The sequence below is a fragment of the Entelurus aequoreus genome, linkage group LG27, assembly GCF_033978785.1.
Source record: "Entelurus aequoreus isolate RoL-2023_Sb linkage group LG27, RoL_Eaeq_v1.1, whole genome shotgun sequence".
NCBI classification, from domain to species: Eukaryota; Metazoa; Chordata; class Actinopteri; order Syngnathiformes; family Syngnathidae; genus Entelurus; species Entelurus aequoreus.
Genome location: NC_084757.1, coordinates 32,116,861 through 32,138,335, shown reverse-complemented (window position 1 = coordinate 32,138,335; position 21,475 = coordinate 32,116,861). Strand labels below are relative to the sequence as shown.

The window sequence follows — 21,475 nt, the reverse complement described above, 5'->3', positions numbered from 1 at the left end:
TATGGATTCTTTTTTTCCCGCTATTGCCCATAATGTTTGGTGTTCAATGGAGAGCTAGCTTAAAATCCCACTCTCTTTTGAAGTGTTGAAAATAAGTGTTAATTTTCTTTTTACTTTTACCATTTAAGTCACTAGATCAACTTCAGATCTATCCGTCGATTATACGTTTTAACTATGATTTTGTTTGTTGTATGCCCTTTTTGTCAAAGAAAACAGATTATTATTATGGCAAACACACAAAATATACAATATTTTACACAAAAAATGTTTCAAAGTGGAATATTTGATGTGAAGTAATTGGAGCTTTGAATAGGTCAATAATTCATAAAAACATTATAATTTTTAAATAATGATAGTTTAAAAAAAAAAAAAATCCCAGTCTTAAAAGTGTTAAAAATAAGTTACTAGATCAACTTCAGATATCATTTTTTGTTTAATGCCCTTTTTGTCAAAGAAAACTTAGATTTTATGGCAAACACACAAAATATGCAATATTTTACACAAAAAATGTTTAAAAGTGGAATATTTGATGTGAAGTAATTGAAGCCTTGATCAATATTTCATAACATTGTTTTTGATTCATTATTTTTTTTTGACTGAGTTAAAAAAAAAAAAAAAAAATCCCACTCTTAAAAGTGTTTTAAATAAGTCTTCATTTTCTATTTTTTTTTACTTTTACCATTTAAGTCACTAGACCAACTTCAGCTCTATCTGTCGCTTATAGATGTAAAGTAGTTGGAGCTTTCAATATGTCAATAATTCATAACATTGATTTTAATTCATTACTATTTTTTGACTAATGACAGTTAAACAAATAAAATCACACTCTAAAAGTGTTAAAAATAAGTCTTAATTTATTAAAAATGGTTACTTTTACCATTTAAGTCACTAGATCAACTTCAGATCTATCTGTCGATTATAAGTTTTAACTATGATTTTGTTTGTTTTATGCCCTTTTTGGCAAATAAAACTTTGATTAAAATGGCAAACACACAAAATATGCAATAATTTACACAAAAGTGTAATATTTGATGTGAAGTAATTGGAGCTTTGAATAGGACAATAATTCATAACATTGATTTCAATTCTTTATTATTTTTTGACTAATGACAGTTAAAAAAATAAATAAAATCCCACTCTTAAAAGTGTTAAAAATAAGTCACTTTTACCACTTAAGTCACTAGATCAACTTCAGATCTATCTGTCGATTATAAGCTTTAACTATGATTTTGTTTGTTTGTTTTATATCCTTTTTGTCAAAGAAAAGGTGAGCTTTGTTGATGTTATTGACTTGTGTGGAGTGCTAACCAGGCATATTTGGTCACTGCATGACTGCAAGCTAATCCATGCTAACATGCTATTTATTTTAGCTTTATGTACATATTGCATCATTATGTCTCATTTGTAGGTATATTTGAGTTCATTTAATGTCCTTTACTTATGTCATCTGTGTGTTTAATTTTTATTTGCATGTGTCATGACACATTATCTGTATGTAATATTAGCTGCATTTATGATAGTTGTTTGTGCGCCATGTTGTTCCAGACCACAGCAAACGTTACCACGTTGTTCCAGACCACAGTGATTGTTACTATTTTGTCCCATACTACAGCAAAACGTCACCATATAGTTCCAGACCAGAGCAAACGTTACCATGTTGTTCCAGACCACAGCGATTGTTACCATTTTGTTCCAGACTACAGCAAAACGTTACCATATTGTTCCAGACTACAGCAAACATTACCATATTGTTCCAGACCACAGCAAACGTTACCATGTTGTTCCAGACCGCAGCAATTGTTACCATTTTGTTCCAGACTACAGCAAATGTTACCATTTTGTTCCAGACCACAGCAAACGTTACCACGTTGTTCCAGACCACAGCGATCGTTACCATTTTGTTCCAGACTACAGCAAACGTTACCATATTGTTCCAGACCACAGCAAACGTTACCACGTTGTTCCAGACCACAGCGATTGTTACCATTTTGTTCCAGACTACAGCAAACGTTACCATGTTGTTCCAGACCACAGCAAACGTTACCATGTTGTTCCAGACCACAGCAATTGTTACCATTTTGTTCCAGACTACAGCAAATGTTACCATTTTGTTCCAGACCACAGCAAACGTTACCACGTTGTTCCAGACCACAGCGATCGTTACCATTTTGTTCCAGACTACAGCAAACGTTACCATATTGTTCCAGACCACAGCAAACGTTACCACGTTGTTCCAGACCACAGCGATTGTTACCATTTTGTTCCAGACTACAGCAAACGTTACCATGTTGTTCCAGACCACAGCAAACATTACCATGTTGTTCCAGACCACAGCAATTGTTACCATTTTGTTCCAGACTACAGCAAATGTTACCATTTTGTTCCAGACCACAGCAAACGTTTCCACGTTGTTCCAGACCACAGCGATCGTTACCATTTTGTTCCAGACTACAGCAAACGTTACCATATTGTTCCAGACCACAGCAAACGTTACCACGTTGTTCCAGACCACAGCGATTGTTACCATTTTGTTCCAGACTACAGCAAACGTTACCATGTTGTTCCAGACCACAGCAAACGTTACCCAGCTTGCAAAATTGTAATGAATCCACTACAACAGTGTTTTTCACCCTTTTTTGAGCCAAGGCACATTTTTTGCGTTGAAAAAATCCGGAGGCACACCACCAGCAGAAATCATGAACTCAGTTGACAGTAAAAAGTCGTTGTCGCAATTGTTGGATATGACTTTAAAGCATAATATATGCATCAATATAGCTCTTGTCTCAACGTAGGTGTACTGTCACCACCTGTCACATCACACCCTGTTTTAGTTCTTGTCTTGCGCTCCTATTTTGGTGGCTTTTTCTCTTGTTTTGGTATTTTCCTGTAGCAGTTTCATGTCTTCCTTTGAGTGATATTTCCCGCATCTACTTTGTTTTAGCAATCAAGAATATTTCAGTTGTTTTCATTCTTCTCTGTGGGGACATTGTTGATTGTCATGTCATGTTCGGATGTACATTGTGGACGCCGTCTTTGCTCCACAGTAAGTCTTTGCTGTCGTCCAGCATTCTATTTTTGTTTACTTTGTAGCCAGTTCAGTTTTAGTTTCGTTCTGCATAGCCTACTCTAAGCTTCAATGCCTTTTCTTAGGGGCGCTCACCTTTTGTTTATTTTTGGTTTAAGCATAAGACACTTTTTTTCCTGCACACTGCCTCCCGCTGTTTCCCACATCTACAAAGCAATTAGCTACCGGCTGCCACCTACTGATATGGAAGAGTATTACACGGTTATTCTGCCAAGGAAGACTTCTATAATGCTTTTGTTCAAAAGGAGCTGCACATGGACTTCATTTATAAGTAAAGGTAAGACCATAATAATGTTTTTTTTAATTAAATGTGCTTTTTTGTGTGCTACAGTTTGTATGTGTAAAGTTAAAGTTAAGTTAAAGTACCAATGATTGTCACACACACACTAGGTGTGGTGAAATTTGTCCTCTGCATTTGACCCATCCCCTTGATCACCCCTTGGGAGGTGAGGGGAGCAGTGGGCAGCAGCGGCGCCGCACCCGGGAATCATTTTTGGTGATTTTAGCCCCAATTCCAACCCTTGATGCTGAGTGCCAAGCAGGGAAGAATGCTGGTATGAGCTTTTAAACATAACCCGTTAACTGCTGCCAATCAAATGGTGAATAAGATACGCTTTAGGGTTCATATGTTTGTAAATCTGACTGTGATGAAGTCGGTGCCTCACCAGCCATGAACCTCACCGCACGTCACTGGTTTGAACACACGACCTACCGATCTCAGGGCGGACACTCTAACCACGAGGCCACTGAGCAGGTCATAATAATAATAATAATAATAAATAATAATGGCTACTGTTTATACAGGCTGGTTGGTTACCTTGTGGCGGGGCTGGTCGGGCGAGGACACCACCACCGTGTTGCAGATGGTTAGCGCCATGAAGAAATCCAGGATGTCCGAGAGGTCCGAGGGCAGCTGGGACACGGGCTGGCTGTGGAAGCGCATGAGGTCCACCTGACCGCCGCATTCATTGACTTTGTCCAGCAGCTGAGGGTCGGGCGTGACGTCCTTCTCCTAAGGGACACAGGGACAGTCGTCAAGCCGGGAGCAGAAGGGGGGGGCCCGGGACAGGGCGGGGGGGCCAGGGACGGACCATGGGGCTGCTGAAGGCCGTGTGTTTGGACAGGATGCTGGCCCGCTTGGCCTCCGCCCTGCTGCCCGTCCTGCGGTGGGACTTGGTGCTCTGGGAGCGCAGGACCACCCGCACGCTGTGGTGGCTCGCCGCGCTGTCTCGCCGGGGCAGAGTGCCGCCGTGGGACGTGCACTCGTCCTCCTCAGAGTCCAGCTCCTGGTACATGGCCAGTCTCCGAGCTGGACAACACACACAATGATGTTGAAATGTAATGTTAGCATGTAGCTCACATAGCTATGGTAGTGTTGCTAACCTAGCATGATGTTGAAATGTAATGTTAGCATGTAGCTCACATAGCTATGGTAGTGATGCTAACCTAGCATGATGTTGAAATGTAATGTTACCATGTAGCTCACATAGCTATGGTAGTGTTGCTAACCTGGCATGATGTTGGAATGTAATGTTAGCATGTAGCTCACATAGCTATGGTAATGTTGCTAACCTAGCATGTTAAAATGTAACTGTGGGGGGAGATGTTGTCAGCGCTGCCTGCAGGAGCAAAGGTCACTGCCTCTGTCCATGGTGCTGAGGACAGAGCACCATCAGACGGGGGCGTGGCAGTGCTGACGGCGAGACACAGCTGGCAGGTGATTAGATTTCACAGGTGGTACGTGGTAATCTAATCATCTGTTGTCTTTAACAGTTAGCATCCAGGAGCAGAGAGGGAGAGAGGATACGGACGTGGCTGAAAGATCACGAAAACTTCTGTTGAAGCATCATTATTAAAACTTTGTTAAAACCTGCACGCTGGGCTCCTGTGCCATGTCTGACAGTGGGACCGCTAGGAAGCGACTTCCACAGTAATGTTAGCATGTAGCTCACATAACTATTCTTGTGTTGCTAACCCAGCATGGTATTAAAATGAAATGTTAGCATGTAGCTCACATAACTATGCTAGTGTTGCTAACCTAGCATTTTTAAATGTAATGTTGGCATGTAGCTCACATAGCTATGGTAGTGTTGCTAACCTAGCATGATGTTGAAATGTAATGTTAGCATGTAGCTCACATAGCTATGGTAGTGTTGCTAACCTAGCATGATGTTGAAATGTAATGTTAGCATGTAGCTCACATAGCTATGGTAGTGATGCTAACCTAGCATGATGTTGAAATGTAATGTTAGCATGTAGCTCACATAGCTATGGTAGTGATGCTAACCTGGCATGATGTTGAAATGTAATGTTAGCATGTAGCTCACATAGCTATGGTAATGTTGCTAACCTAGCATGTTAAAATGTAATTGTGGGGGGAGATGTCAGCGCTGCCTGCAGGAGCAAAGGTCACTGCCTCTGTCCATGGTGCTGAGGACAGAGCACCATCAGACGGGGGCGTGGCAGTGCTGACGGCGAGACACAGCTGGCAGGTGATTAGATTTCACAGGTGGTACGTGGTAATCTAATCATCTGTTGTCTTTAAAAGTTAGCATCCAGGAGCAGAGAGGGAGAGAGGATACGGACGTGGCTGAAAGATCACGAAAACTTCTGTTGAAGCATCATTATTAAAACTTTGTTAAAACTTGCACGCTGGGCTCCTGTGCCGTGTCTGACAGTGGGACCGCTAGGAAGCGACTTCCACAGTAATGTTAGCATGTAGCTCACATAACTATTCTTTTGTTGCTAACCCAGCAGGGTATTAAAATGAAATGTTAGCATGTAGCTCACATAACTATGCTAGTGTTGCTAACCTAGCATTTTGAAATGTAATGTTGGCATGTAGCTCACATAGCTATGGTAGTGTTGCTAACCTAGCATGATGTTAAAATGTAATGTTAGCATGTAGCTCACATAGCTATGGTAGTGTTGCTAACCGAGCATGATGTTAAAATGTAATGTTGGCATGTAGCTCACATAGCTATGGTAGTGTTGCTAACCTAGCATGATGTTAAAATGTAATGTTAGCATGTAGCTCACATAGCTATGGTAGTGTTGCTAACCGAGCATGATGTTAAAATGTACTGTTGGCATGTAGCTCACATAGCCATGGTAGTGTTGCTAACCTAGCATGATGTTAAAATGTAATGTTAGCATGTAGCTCACATAGCTATGGTAGTGTTGCTAACCTAGCATGATGTTTAAATGTACTGTTAGCATGTAGCTCACATAGCTATGGTCGTGTAGCTAACCTAGCATGATGTTAAAATGTAATGTTAGCATGTAGCTCACATAGCTATGGTAGTGTTGCTAACCTAGCGTGATGTTAAAATGTAATGTTAGCATGTAGCTCACATAGCTATGCTAATGTTGATAACCTAGCATGATGTTAAAATGTAATGTTAGCATGTAGCTCACATAGCTATGGTAGTGTTGCTAACCGAGCGTGATGTTAAAATGTAATGTTGGCATGTAGCTCACATAGCTATTCTAGTGTTGCTAACCTAGCATGATGAGTAAAATGTAATGTTAGCATGTAGCTCAGATAGCTATTCTAGTGTTGATAACCTAGCATGATGTTAAAATGGAATTATAGCATGTAGTTCACGTAGCTATGCAAGTGTTGCTAAGCAAGCAGGATGTTAAAATGTAATTTTAGCATGTTAGCTCGCAATTTAGGAGATGATGTTAGCATGTATATCACATAACTATGCTAGTGTTGCTAACTTAGCATATTGTTAAAATGTAATGTAAGCATGTAGTTCACATAGTTATGCTAGTGTCGCTAACCAAGCAGGATGCTAAAATTTAATTGTACCATATTAGCATGTAACTTAGGATGGTGTTAGCATGTAGCTGACATAGCTATGCTAGTGTTGCTAACCTAGCATGTTGTTAAAATGTAAAGTTAGCATGTAGTTCCCATAGCTATGCTAGTGTCGCTAACCGAGCAGGATGTTAAAATGTAATTTTAGCATGTTAGCATGTAACTTAGGTTGATGTTAGCATGTAGATCACATAACTAAGCTAGTATTGCTAACCTAGTATGTTGGTAAAATGTAATGTTAGCAAGTAGCTCACAAAGCTATGCTACTGTTGCTAATGTCTGTGTGCTCCTGTCCCACTCCCTAATGTTATATTGTTGTACGTGATATATGACATATATTACATTGGGCATGTACACAGTTACTGTGTATATGTCAAAAGTGGAATAAGTACACAATAGTACTCCAACTTGTCTCACCGTTGGCATCGTGCGAGTACTCCACACCCGCCACGTTGCAGCGTCGGAACACCATCTTGTTTTCCGTCAGCGTGCCCGTCTTGTCGGAAAAGATGTACTGCATCTGTCCCAGGTCTTCGGTGATGTTGAGAGCCCTGCACTGCAGGTGGGAGTCGGTCTCCTCGTCGTACAGATCCACGTCCTGGTGGATGAAGTACACCTGGCAGATCTTCACGATCTCGATGGACACGAAGAGCGAGATGGGTATCAGCACCTGCAGTGGAGACATAGCTTCATGTAAAGGATATATATATATATATATATATATTATATATATATATATATGACAAATAGAAATGAGTTCTAGTAAAATGACTCCACACTATTGCTGTTGGGGACAAAAGTCATGTGTTGCAATGTCACTTTCTGCCACATGTGACCTGGAACACACTGACATTCATTTTGCATGTCAATCAATAAAAGTCACCTTGTTGGTTGGATTTCATGCACAAATGGGAGCACCCCTCTGCCACCCCCACATTTCAGCACCTGTGTGAAGTTGGCCCTTTATCATTGCAAATACTAAAATAACACGGACTTTCATTCGTGCTGTAACAGTTTTTGTTTGTGCCGTTACACTTTTTCAGGGATTTTAAAATACATTTTCTGACAAGTGATGTCATCCAGACCCCCACCTTGTCAGAACCTCACCAAACATGTCACATTCCTTTGTGCTACTTTTGTTCGGCTATTTTTGTCTATTAATGTTTTTATATAATTAACTATTATAGTTTTTATGTTATTTACTATTATAGTTATGTTATTAATTATTATAGTTTTTATGTTATTAACTATTATATTTTTCATGTTTTTAATTATTAGTTTTTATGTTTTTAACTATTTTAGTTTTTATGTTATTAACTATTATAGTTGTTATGTTAACTATTATAGTTTTTTGTTATTAATTATTATAGTTTTTATGTTATTAACTATTACAGTTTGTTGTTATTAATTATTATGTTTTTATGTTATTAACTATTATAGTTTTTGTTATTAACTATTATAGTTGTTATGCTATTAACTATTATAGTTTTTATGTTAACTATTATAGCTTTTATGTTATTAACTATTATAGTTGTTACATTAACTATTATAGTTTTCATGTTTTTAACTATTAGTTTTTATATTTTTATCTATTAAAGTTTTGATATTAACTATTATAGTTTTTATGTTTTTAACTATTATAGTTGTTGTTTTTATCTATTAAAGTTTTCTTATGAACTACTATAGTTTTTATGTTTTTAACTATTTTTGTTTTTATGTTATTAACTATTATACTTTTTTATTCTCAACTATTAAGTTTCTATGTTACTAACTATTCTAGTATTTTGTTAATTATTCTAGTTTTTGTTATTAACTATAATAGTTTATATGTTATTAACTATTATAGTTTATATGTTATTAACTATTAAAGTTTTTATGTTATGAATTATCATAGTTTTTATTATGTTATTAACAATTGTAGTTTTTATGTTATTAAGTATTATAGTTTTATGTTATTAATTATAGTTTTTATTTATTTTATTTTTTTAAATCGCACTAACACTCATAAAAGTGTTAAAAATAAAATAAGTGACTTTTTTTTCTGTGCTAAAATCTCTAAACTAACTTCGAATCTGTCGATATATTTATTTCTTTTTTTAAACGTTTTTTTCGTCTGTTTGTATTATGCCCTTTTTGTCATAGAAAACATCGTTTAAGGCAAAAACACAAAATATAAATACACAAAATTTTTCGCCAAAAAGTGTAATATTTGATGTGAACTAACTGAAGCCTTAAATAGGTCAATAATTCATAACATAGATTTTTGTTGCGCAATGACAGAAAAAAGAAAACAAATCCCACCAAAATGTAGTCTTAAATCCCTACATTCACTTCAGATCTATTTGTCGATTATACGTTTTGACTTTTTTTTAATGTTTTTTGTTTGTTTTATGACTTTTTTGTCAAAGAAACATTTTTTATGGCAAACACAAAATATGCAATATTTCCAAAGTATAATATGTGAAGTAATTGGAGCCTTAAATAGGTCAATAATTCATAACATTGATTTTGATTCAATATTATTTTTTGAGCAATGACCGTTTAAAAAAATGTCATAGAAACCTGTTTTTTATGGCAAACACACAAATTATGTAATATTTTCCATAAAAAAATATTTGAAAGTGGATTATTTGATGTAAAGTAATTGGAGCCTTAAAGGGGAACTGCACTTTTTGGGTGGAATTCTGCCTATTGTTCACAATCATTAGGAAAGACATGACAATTTTTTTTAATGCATTCTAAATAGTAAATAAATGCGATCAAAAGTCAGCTTACAATGGAGCCAACAGGAGTCGCTCTATTCTGCCTATCAAACTCTTAAAAAAACATCCAACACCTCCGTTAAGGTTTTATATACATGATGTAAGTATATATGTAATGTAGTAACATTTATAATAACATTAATATTTACCTATTTTGATCATTTTAAGCATTAGCGGCGCACTCAATTACATTTTTTTTTCAACAACATCACTGATTATTTCTCACTGCAGACTTCATAAGAGCCAACAAAAATAATATACCATCACTTACTGTACAATGTCTGCGGTCATTAGGATGCCGACTGCTAGGATGTTCATATATTCCCATTTAGATGAAGAATGACCCATAATCCTCGTTCTCGCCATTGCCGGGTCTAAATTGGCTGTCAAAATGTACCAACTTGTCGGAATACATGCACAGCCTTCTACTATCCAGGTGAGACCGCATGATTTATGATCTACAATAAAGTTTGACAAGCAAAGGAACGAGGAAGCAGCTGATCAGTCGGCGGCGCAATAAATAATCTGTCTGCGTTAGAACTTATAATAACAATATCACTAATACTTGTCAATATTCAAGTCACCAAATGTAAATGGAGTTTTGGTGGCGCTTTTTTAATGTTTTTTATGGACGGAATGGAGGACCTCCCATTGGCTCTTTTATTTACGAGTTAAAATGCATTAAAAAAATAAATACATCCGTCGTCATGCCTTTCATAATGATTGTGAACGAGAGGCAAATTTCCAAAAAAGTGCAGATTCCCTTGAAATAGGTAAATAATTCCTAACAACAATGATTTGGATTCATTATTATTTTTGAGCAATGACAAGTTTTAAAGAAAAAAAAAAGCCTGTATTGCAGTTTTGTGTTATTAGTAGAGATGTCTGATAATGGCTTTTTTGCTGATATCCGATATTGTCCAACTCTTAATTACCGATTCCGATATCAACCGATACCGATATATACAGTCGTGGAATTAACACATTATTATGCCTAATTTTGTTGTGATGCCCCGCTGGATGCATTAAACAATGTAGCAAGGTTTTCCAAAATAAATCAACTCAAGTTATGGAAAAAAGTGCCAACATGGCACTGCCATATTTATTATTGAAGTCACAAAGTGCATTCTTTTTTTTAAACATGCCTCAAAACAGCAGCTTGGAATTTGGGACATGCTCTCTCTGAGAGAGCATTAGGAGGTTGAGGTGGGCGGGGTTGGGGTGGGGTAGGATGTAGCGGGGGGGTGTATATTGTAGCGTTCCGGAAGAGTTAGTGCTGCAAGGGGTTCTGGGTATTTGTTCTGTCGTGTTCATGTTGTGTTACGGTGCGGATGTTCTCCCGAAATGTGTTTGTCATTCTTGTTTGGTGTGGGTTCACAGTGTGGCGCATATTTGTAACAGTGTTAAAGTTCTTTATACGGCTACCCTCAGTGTGACCTGTATGGCTGTTGACCAAGTATGCCTTGCATTCACTTGTGTGTGTGAAAAGCCGTAGATATTATGTGATTGGGCCGGCACGCAAAGGCAGTGCCTTTAAGGTTTATTGGCGCTCTGAACTTCTCCCTACGTCCGTGTACTACTCCGTACAGCGGCGTTTTAAAAAGTCATAAATATTACTTTTTCATCTCTAGTTAAAATGCATTAAAAAAATAAATACATCCGTCGTCATGCCTTTCATAATGATTGTGAACGAGAGGCAAAATTCCAAAAAAGTGCAGATTCCCTTGAAATATGTCAATAATTCCTAACACTGATTTTGATTCATTATTATTTTTGAGCAATGACAAGTTTTAAAGAGAAAAAACAGCCTGTATTGCAGTTTTTGTGTTATTAGAGCAACTTTATTCTTGTTACATTTCACCTGTTTGCTCTTTTATTCCACTTTTTATGGTTTTTTTTTCAATAATATTTTCAGAACGCGGCGCGGGTCGTTCAAAAATGAGGGCACCGGGCCGCACTTTGGACACCCCTTTGACAAAAAGCGATCATATCTTTGGGTCGCTGTTAGAGATGTCCGATAATATCGATTTTCCCGGGAGACTCCCGAATTTCAGTGCCCCTCCCGAAAATCTTGCGGGGCAACCATTCTCCCGATTTCCACCCGGACAACATTATTGGGGGCGTGCCTTAAAGGCACTGCCTTTAGCGTCCTCTACAACCTGTCGTCGCGTCCGCTTTTCCTCCATACAAACAGCGTGCCGGCCCAGTCACATAATATATGCGGCTTTTACACACACATAAGTGAATGCAAGGCATATTTGATCAACAGCCATACAGGTCACATTGAGGGTTGCCGTATAAACAACAGTTTTTTTGTTTTTATTTTTTTTGTTTTTTGTCATAAAAAAATACAATCATGTGTGCTTACGGACTGTATCCCTACAGACTGTATTGATCTATATTGATATAAAATGTAGGAACCAGAATAATAATAAGAGAAAGAAACAACCCTTTTGTTCGAATGAGTGTGAATGAGTGTGAATGGGGGAGGGAGGTTTTTTGGGTTGGTGCACTAATTGTAAGTGTATCTTGTGTTTTTTATGTTGATTTAATTTTTAAAAAAATATGGCAGTGCCATGTTGGCATTTTTTTCCATAACTGGAGTTGAAGTTGTTCTCTTATTTTGGAAAACCTTGTTTTTGATTGATTGATTGAAACTTGTACTAGTAGATTGCACAGTACAGTACAAATTCCGTACAATTGACCACTAAATGGTAACACTCGAATACGTTTTTAAACTTGTTTAATCAATTCATGGTAAAGTTACATTGTTTAATGCATCCAACGGGGCATCACAACAAAATTAGGCATAATAATGTGTTCATTCCACGACTGTATATATTGGTATCGGTAATTAAGAGTTGGACAACATCGGATATCGGCAAAAAAGCCATTATCGGACATCTCTAGTCGCTGTGGTACCTGGAAGACGATGATCATGGTGAGGAAGAGGTATATGGCCGACAGGACGGGCGATAAGTCGGTCCCCTCTGGACTAAGGACATCAAAGACGGGCCTCTTATCGCCGTACTGGAACATCCACAGGCCGTGCCCTGGAACGGCAGCGCGGCGAGGTCAGCACATGAAAGGCTGGTATGACTAAAAAAAAGGGGAGGGTGTTTTGGAAGCACGCACCGACGGCGGCGAAGGAGCACATGACCAGCAGGATGACCACGCACCAGAAGACGTCCACGTTCATCTGCCTCTCCAGCTTGCTGCGCTTGTAGCGAGGGCCGTTGTTGTTCAGCATGGCTTTGGTCTCGTGACCTGCGGGGGGGTCAGAGGTCAGAGGTCAAAGGCTTGGCCCCGGTGTGCGCGCCGGGCCCACCTGCGTAGATGACGATGCCCACCGCCTCCTCCGTGTTGCGGATGGTGCAGCCCCTCAGCAGCAGGTTGTCTTTGTACAGCGCCTCCCTTCGGCCGCTGCGGTGGATTCTGTCCACAAAAAAAAAAACCGGGGCCCCTCAGATATGACACACATAACTGAGGACTATAGCGCTGTTTCATGCATCACAGCATATCATAGCAATCCCCAGACACTTCCAAGACACCAGCGAAGCAGAATGTTGGCGATTAGTCAAGTCAAGTCAAGTCAACTTTATTTATATAGCACATTTTCAACAACTTTTTAGATTGAACCAAAGTGCTTTACAGGTTAAAAAAGCATGGAGCAAACAAAAAACAAACAAACAAAAAAAAACTAAGCAAAACAAAAAAAAATAAACAAAGAACATAAACAATGAGTGTGCTAAACAAGATAGTGCAAATGCAATACGGTAAAAGGGGTCGAATAAAAAGTTTAAAAAATTTGCAGAATAAAAAATAATAATAATAAAAGTGCGACAAATTGAAAAATACAACTAAAGCGAAGGGGTTATTACTGATTGTTAGGAATCCATGAGTTGTTCTCTACTTTGCTGTCCAAACTTCTTCCACTGAGGGCCGCACACGCAACTATCAAAAGATGCAGGGGCCATTTTGATAGTTTGCACTTCATAAGATTTTTTTTTTTTTTTTTTAACTGTCACCCCCTTCAAGTTGGGTGCCAGGGACCCCGGAAGCGTCTCAGTCGATAAAATATTAAAAATAAGTCGTATACATTTTTTTATTCAACACTTAAAGGCCTACTGAAATGAATTTTTATTTATTTAAACGGGAATAGCAGATCCATTCTATGTGTCATACTTGATCATTTCGCGATATTGCCATATTTTTGCTGAAAGGATTTAGTAGAGAAAATCGACGATAAAGTTCGCAACTTTTGCTCGCTGATAAAAAAAAAGCCTTGCCTGTACCGGAAGTAGCGTGACGTCACAGGAGCTAGTGCTGCTCACAATTCCCCGTTGTTTACAATGGAGCGAGAGATTCGGAGCGACAAAGCGACGATTACCCCATTAATTTGAGCGAGGATGAAAGATTCGTAGATGAGGAACGTTACAGTGAAGGACTTGAGAGGCAGTGATGGACGTATCTTTTTTCGCTCTGACCGTAACTTAGGTACAAGCTGGCTCATTGGATTCCACACTCTCTCCTTTTTCTATTGTGGATCACGGATTTGTATTTCAAACCACCTCGGATACTATATCCTCTTGAAAATGAGAGTCGAGCACGCGAAATGGACATTTAAAGTGACTTTTATCTCCACGACAATACATCGGTGACACACTTAGCTACTGAGCTAACGTGATAGCATCGTTCTCAAATGAAGATAGAAACAAAAGAAATAAACCCCTGACTGGAAGGATAGACAGAAGATCAACAATACTATTAAACCATGTACATGTAACTACACGGTTAAAAATTCTCAGCCTGGTAAGGCTTAACAATGCTGTTGCTAACGACGCTAAGGCTAATTTAGCAATTTAGCAACCGGACCTCACAGAACTATGATAAAAACATTAGCGCTCCACCTACGCCAGCCAGCCCTCATCTACTCATCAACAGCCGTGCTCACCTGCGTTCCAGCGATCGACGGCGCGACGAAGGACTTCACCCGTGGGTTTGGCGGCAAGCATCGGCTAGGCGTAGTAAGTAGTCCTTGTTGTGTTGCTGTAAGTATTGTACTTAGCCGCTAAGACACCGATCGATCCCACCTACAACGTTCTTCTTTGCAGCCTCCATTGTTCATTAAACAAATTGCAAAAGATTCACCAACACAGATGTCCAGAATACTGTGGAATTTTGTCGAAGAAAACAAGAGGTTTTTGTATCTGGTCGACGGGGTACAACCACTTCCGTGGATTTTGTGACGTCACGCGCATAAATCATATCCAAAGGAGTTTTTCAACCGGAAGTGTGGCGGGAAATTTAAAATTGCACTTTATAAGTTAACCCGGCCGTATTGGCATGTGTTGCAATGTTAAGATTTCATCATTGATATATAAACTATCAGACTGCGTGGTCGCTAGTAGTGGCTTTCAGTAGGCCTTTAAATCTCTACATCAACTTTAGGGGCCGTATTTATCAAGCGTCTTAGAGTGCCATTTTACACTTAAGTCCTGAGAATTTGCAAAATTTTGTCCTACTCTCAAACTTAAGAATAAAAGCTATTTATCAACGTTCTTAAGTCCAAGAATCACTCCTACTCTCCACGATATTTAAGAGACCTTCAGAGGTGTCTTAAGTGGTTAGGAGTTGCCAGCAGGGGATGGCACTGAGGCGAGAGAGACGTGCGCGAACGTTCAGGGAGCGGAAGGATGTCCTGGCTTTGTTTGATGACGAGCAGCTGATCAAACGGTATCGTTTAGACAGAGCGGGTATTATTTTTGTCACAGATTTAATAATTTTCGATTCCTTGTTGATTTCTGCATGTGGCTGCAGTGGGCTAGTATATATAGAGCCACCCACACCACTTTCAAATTAGTTGCCTAATTAATGAATTGGAAAGAAAATGTTATGACAGTAGCGTATGTGTGTGTGTGGCCCTTTAATAGGTGACAGCATGTGAGGTGAGTGACGTCAGTGTGTGTGTGGGCGAGAGGAGAGAGGGAGCGGTAGCGTGAGTGCGGGCGGGGACTAGTTGGTTTTGTGTTGGATTGGCTGTGTACAAGCAATCAATAAAGCAAGATTTGCAACTAATCGCCGGACTCATCATTCACTCTAAAGTCGTCCGCTGTGGAGACCCACTGCCGGGTAAAGTGAAGGGTGTTGCCCCGAGCATACATCCTGGAGAAGTGTCTCCCCTGCCTCTTTGACTACGGTCTGGGAGCAGGAAGCAGGAAAAGTGCAACAAAAAGGAAACATTTATTTTTGATTCATTGCCAATACTGTTTGTTTGTTTTGTATTATTTTGTAGTTTATTGTCAAAATATACACTCCAATTGTCCACTTAAATATTTCTAAGATATTTCTTTATTCTTAGACAAGGGATTCCCTTCCGTGATTGGTCATTTCTATGAACACAGAAATGACGTCACCTAAAATTCCGTTTACGGCACATAGTAATGTCGTAATTCAGCTCTGAGTGTGACACTTAAGATTCAGTCCTACACTTCGCTGAAAGTGTGAGTAAGATGCTTGATAACTAACTTTTAAAGGCCTACTGAAACCTACTACTACCGACCACGCAGTCTGATAGTTTATATATCAATGATGAAATCTTAACATTGCAACACATGCCAATACGGCCGGGTTAACTTATAAAGTGACTTTTAAAACTTCCCGGGAAATATCCGGCTGAAACGTCGCGGTATGATGACGTATGCGCGTGACGAAGTCAAAGTAACGGAAGTTATGGTACCCGTAGAATCCTATGCAAAAAGCTCTGTTTTCATTTCATAATTCCACAGTATTCTGGACATCTTTTGCAATTTGTTTAATGAACAATGAAGGCTGCAAAGAAGACAGTTGTAGGTGGGATCAGTGTATTAGCAGCGGACTACAGCAACACAACCAGGAGGACTTTGTTGGAGCGCTAGCCGCCGACCCCACCTTGACTTCCTACGTCTCCGGGCCGCCAAACGCATCGGGTGAAGTCCTTCGTCCTTCTGCCGATCGCTGGAACGCAGGTGAGCACGGGTGTTGATGAGTAGATGAGGGCTGGCTGGCGTAGGTGGAGAGCTAATGTTTTTAGCATAGCTCTGTGAGGTCCCGTTGCTAAGTTGCTAAGTTAGCTTCAATGGCGTCGTTAGCACAGCATTGTTAACCTTCGCCAGCCTGGAAAGCATTAACCGTGTATTTACATGTCCACGGTTTAATAGTATTGTTGATTTCCTATCTATCCTTCCAGTCAGGGGTTTATTTTTTTGTTTCTATATGCAGTTAAAGCACGATGCTATCACGTTAGCTCGTAGCTAAAGCGTTTCGCCGATGTATTGTCGTGGAGATAAAAGGCACTGAATGTCCATTTCGCGTTCTCGACTCTCATTTTCAAGAGGATATAGTATCCGAGGTGGTTTAAAATACAAATCCGTGATCCACAATAGAAAAAGGAGAGAGTGTGGAATCCAATGAGCCAGCTTGTACCTAAGTTACGGTCAGAGCGAAAAAAGATACGTCCATCACTGTCTCTCAAGTCCTTCACTGTAACGTTCCTCATCTATGAATCTTTCATCCTCGCTCAAATTAATGGGGTAATCATCACTTTCTCGGTCCGAATCGCTCTCGCTCCATTGTAAACAACGGGGAATTGTGAGGAATACTAGCTCCTGTGACGTCACGCTACTTCCGGTACAGGCAAGGCTTTTTTTTATCAGCGAGCAAAAGTTGCGAACTTTATCGTCGATTTTCTCTACTAAATCCTTTCAGCAAAAATATGGCAATATCGCGAAATGATCAAGTATGACACATAGAATGGATCTGCTATTCCCGTTTAAATAAAAAAAAATCATTTCAGTAGGCCTTTAAGTGCAGCTTTCAGCGAAGAATTTATTTACTCTTAAGTCAACTTTTAGCAGACTTCTTAGGAGTAATTCTAAGAAGCTTGATAAATACGGCCCCAGATCTACACTGCAAAAACTGAAATCTAAGTAAGATGAAATATCTCAAATAAGGGTGATATTTGCTTATTTTCTGTCTGATAAGATAATTCTTCTCACTAAACAGATTTTATGTTATAGAGTGTTTTACTTGTTTTAAGGGTTTTGGTCCTAAATGATCTCAGTAAGATATTACTGATATTATTTGATGGCCTATATTGAGTAAAACATGCTTGAAACTAGAATATCAACTGATGCAAAGCTGCGTCATCAACACTCACAAGTATAAAACTACTTTTTTAAAGTAATAATTTCTTACTTCAAGCATGAAAAAAAAATCATGATGCCGAGCGCATATCATTATGTCAAGATAATGGCACTAGCATTTACTTAATTTAATATTTTTCAACATATTAAGCAAAAAGGTCTATTTTTTTCTACCAAGAAAAATGCATTTATTAGTGAGAATATACTTATTTTAAAAGGTATTTTTGGGTTCATTGAGGTTAGCTAATTTTACTTGTTTTGTAAAGTCTTGACAAGCCGAATTTTCTTGTTCTATTGGCAGATAATTTTGCTTAGTTCAAATAAAATACCCCTCATTTTTGTATTTTTTTTTCTTGTTTTTGAACACTGACTTTTTGCAGTGTATCTGTCGAGATAAAGTTTTAATATACACACACACATATATACATACAGTCGCGATCAAAAGTTTACATACACTTGTAAAGAACATAATGTCATGGCTGTCTTGAGTTTCCAATCATTTCTACAACTCTTATTTTTTTGTGATGGCGTGATTGGAGTACATACTTGTTGGTCACAAAAAACATTCATGAAGTTTGGTTCTTTTGGGAATTTATTATGGGTCTACTGAAAATGTTAGCTAATGTGCTGGGTCAAAAGTATACATACAGCAATGTTAATATTTGCTTACATGTCCCCTGGCAAGTTTCACTGCAATAAGGCACTTTTGGTAGCCGTCCACAAGCTTCTGCTTGAATGTTTGACCACTCCTCTTGACAAAATTGGTGCAGTTCAGCTAAATTTGTTGGTTTTCTGACATGGACTTGTTTCTTCAGCATTGTCCACACGTTTAAGTCAGGACTTTGGGAAGGCCATTCTAAAACCTTCATTCTAACCTGATTTAGCCATTCCTCTACCACTTTTGACGTGTGTTTGGGGTCATTGTCCTGTTGGAACACCCAACTGCGCCCAAGACCCAACCTCCTGGCTGATGATTTTAGGTTGTCCTGAAGAACTTGGAGGTAATCCTCCTTTTTCATTGTCGCCTTTACTCTCTGTAAAGCACCAGTTCAATTGGCAGCAAAACAGGCCCAGAGCATAAGACTACCACCACCATGCTTGACGGTAGGTATGGTGTTCCTGGGATTAAAGGCCTCACCTTTTCTCCTCCAAACATATTGCTGGGTATTGTGGCCAAACAGCTCAATTTTCGTTTCATCTGACCACATAACTTTCCTCCAGAAGGTCTTATCTTTGTCCATGTGATCAGCAGCAAACTTTAGAGGAGCCTTAAGGTGTGGCTTCTGGAGCAAGGGCTTCCTTCTTGCATAGTAGCCTCTCAGTCCATGGTGATGCAAAACACGCTTGACTGTGGACACTGACACCTGTGTTCCAGCAGCTTCCAATTCATTGCAGACCTGCTTTTTGGTGGTTCTCGGTTGACTCTTGATCATCCTGACCAATTTTCTCTCAGCAGCAGGTGATTGCTTGTGTTTTCTTCCTGATCGTGGCAGTGACAAAACTGTGCCATGCACTTTATACTTACCAACAACTGTTTGCACAGTTGCTCTTGGGACCTTAAGCTGCTTTGAAATGGCTCCAAGTGACTTTCTTGACTTGTTCAAGTCAATGATTTGTTTTTTCGGATCTGTGCTGAGTTCCTTTGACTTTCCCATTGTCGCGTTTGTAAGCGAGTCTAATGACTGCATCACATGAGTCCTATTTAAATGGGCTCAGAGAAGTCAACAGGTGTCGTCAATCATAATCACTCACATGAAGTTAAGAGGCCATGCCATGAAGCTACTTTGATTTGATTGTAACTTTTCTACATCACCAAAATGTATCATGTATGTTGCTGTATGTATACTTTTGACCCAGCAGATTTGCTCACATTTTCAGTAGACCCATAATAAATTCATAAAATCAAATCAAATCAACTTTATTTATAAAGCACATTTAAAATTTACCACAAGGGTAGCCAAAGTGCTGTACAATGGGCAGGTTAAAAGAGAATACGAGAACCGAGTAAACACAACACAACACAAACAGAACACGATAAAAAATAAATAAATAAAATAAATAAAACATAAAAACAGGTTCACAGCAGGTGTATTATGGGGTGCCATTGCAGGATGGATATCACTCAGTGTTAAAAGCCATGGAATAAAAGTATTTTTTTTAAGAGAGATTTAAAAACAGGAAGAGAGGAGGCTTGTCTAACACTCAGAGGTAGGTTGTTCCAGAGCTTGGGAGCAGCAGCGGCGAAAGCTCTGTCACCTCTAAGCTTCAGCCTTGTGTCAGGGAACGTCAGTAGCAGCTGATCGGCTGATCTTAGGGATCGGGTGGGGCAGTAAGGCTGAAGGAGGTCGGAGAGATATGTTGGCGCGAGGTTGTTTAGACATTTAAAAACAAATCAAAGGAGTTTAAAATTGATTCGGTAACGCACAGGGAGCCAGTGAAGGGACGCTAATATAGGGGTGATGTGCTCACGTCTGCGGGTCTGTGTTAGCAGACGAGCAGCAGAGTTCTGCACGAGCTGCAGGCGGGCGAGGGAGGCCTGGCTAATGCCTACATATAGGGCATTGTATAAAAGAATAAAAGAACCAAACTTCATGAAAGTTTTTAGTGAGAAACAAGTATGTGCTCTAATCACTATCACAAAAAAATGGGAGTTGTAGAAATTATTGGAAACTCAAGACAGCCATGACATTATGTTCTTTACAAGTGTATGCAAACTTTTGACCACGACTGTATACTTACAGTGTGTATAAAACAACGATGGAGTCTTTGGGATGTTTTTTAGTGCGCTTGATGGGCAGAATAGAGCGACTCTGCTTACCTCCACTGTTAGCTGACTATTACTAGTGTTTATTTACGGTTTAGAAGGCATTTAAAAAAAAAAACACGTGTTCTTGTCTTACATAAGGACCGTGAATGATGGGCAACATTCCTAAAAAGTGCACTTCCCCTTCAAGCGACGTGAAATTTATTAGCTGGCGTCCTCCGCCCTCCAGCAGAATGTGCGAGAGGACAACCTCTATTCATCACAGCCAGCACCTCGCTCTATCACCGTCTAAAAAGCTTCACCGCCTTGCCGGGTCAGCACAAATCACCCCCGACATGAGAGTTATCTGCTCCCTGGCGACCTTTACACGCTTTAAAGACTCCTGACCGACCACCAGGACGGTGGGGAACATATTTAACTGGAATAACACTAGATGGAGGCTGGCATGTCAGGAACAACTTCAATTTCAGCACAGCTACTCAGGTCACGCGCCTGTCAGCGTGTTGGTGGACGCCCGTCGCTCGGGTCGCTGACGGCACGGGAGCGCCGTCCGCAGATTAACAGCGCCGACCCTGAGCTTGCCGGGGGAGAAAATTGATAAACGCGGATTGTTCGATCTCTCACGGTGGAGGAGGCGGGATTAGACAGCGTGCCACTGGCCTGTGACATACAACATAGCGTGCACACCAGGCATGTGATTTGAACTTAATGACTGAAAATAAGCGGGGGTCCAGGGCGAAGCTCCTGGTTTTTCAGCAATTGAAGATGCAAAAATTTGCAAAAAAATAAAGCCTCATTAAAGATGTTTTAGTCTTTAAAGGCCTACTGAAATGAATTTTTTTTATTTAAACGAGG

The 21,475-nt window shown here is 39.4% G+C and overlaps 1 protein-coding gene across 1 annotated transcript in view; it reads right to left on the bottom strand.

The window, feature by feature from the left end:
- Positions 1–21,475, bottom strand: part of atp10a (ATPase phospholipid transporting 10A) — a 142,890-nt gene that overhangs the window by 86,488 nt on the left and 34,927 nt on the right. Inside the window, exons 4-9 of the mRNA XM_062039313.1 lie at positions 13,002–13,108; positions 12,809–12,940; positions 12,596–12,726; positions 7,329–7,581; positions 4,177–4,394; positions 3,903–4,097 (exon numbers count right to left, since the gene is read on the bottom strand). Of these exons, the coding sequence (XP_061895297.1) occupies positions 3,903–4,097; positions 4,177–4,394; positions 7,329–7,581; positions 12,596–12,726; positions 12,809–12,940; positions 13,002–13,108 (1,036 nt within the window). The remainder of the gene's footprint in view (positions 1–3,902; positions 4,098–4,176; positions 4,395–7,328; positions 7,582–12,595; positions 12,727–12,808; positions 12,941–13,001; positions 13,109–21,475) is intronic.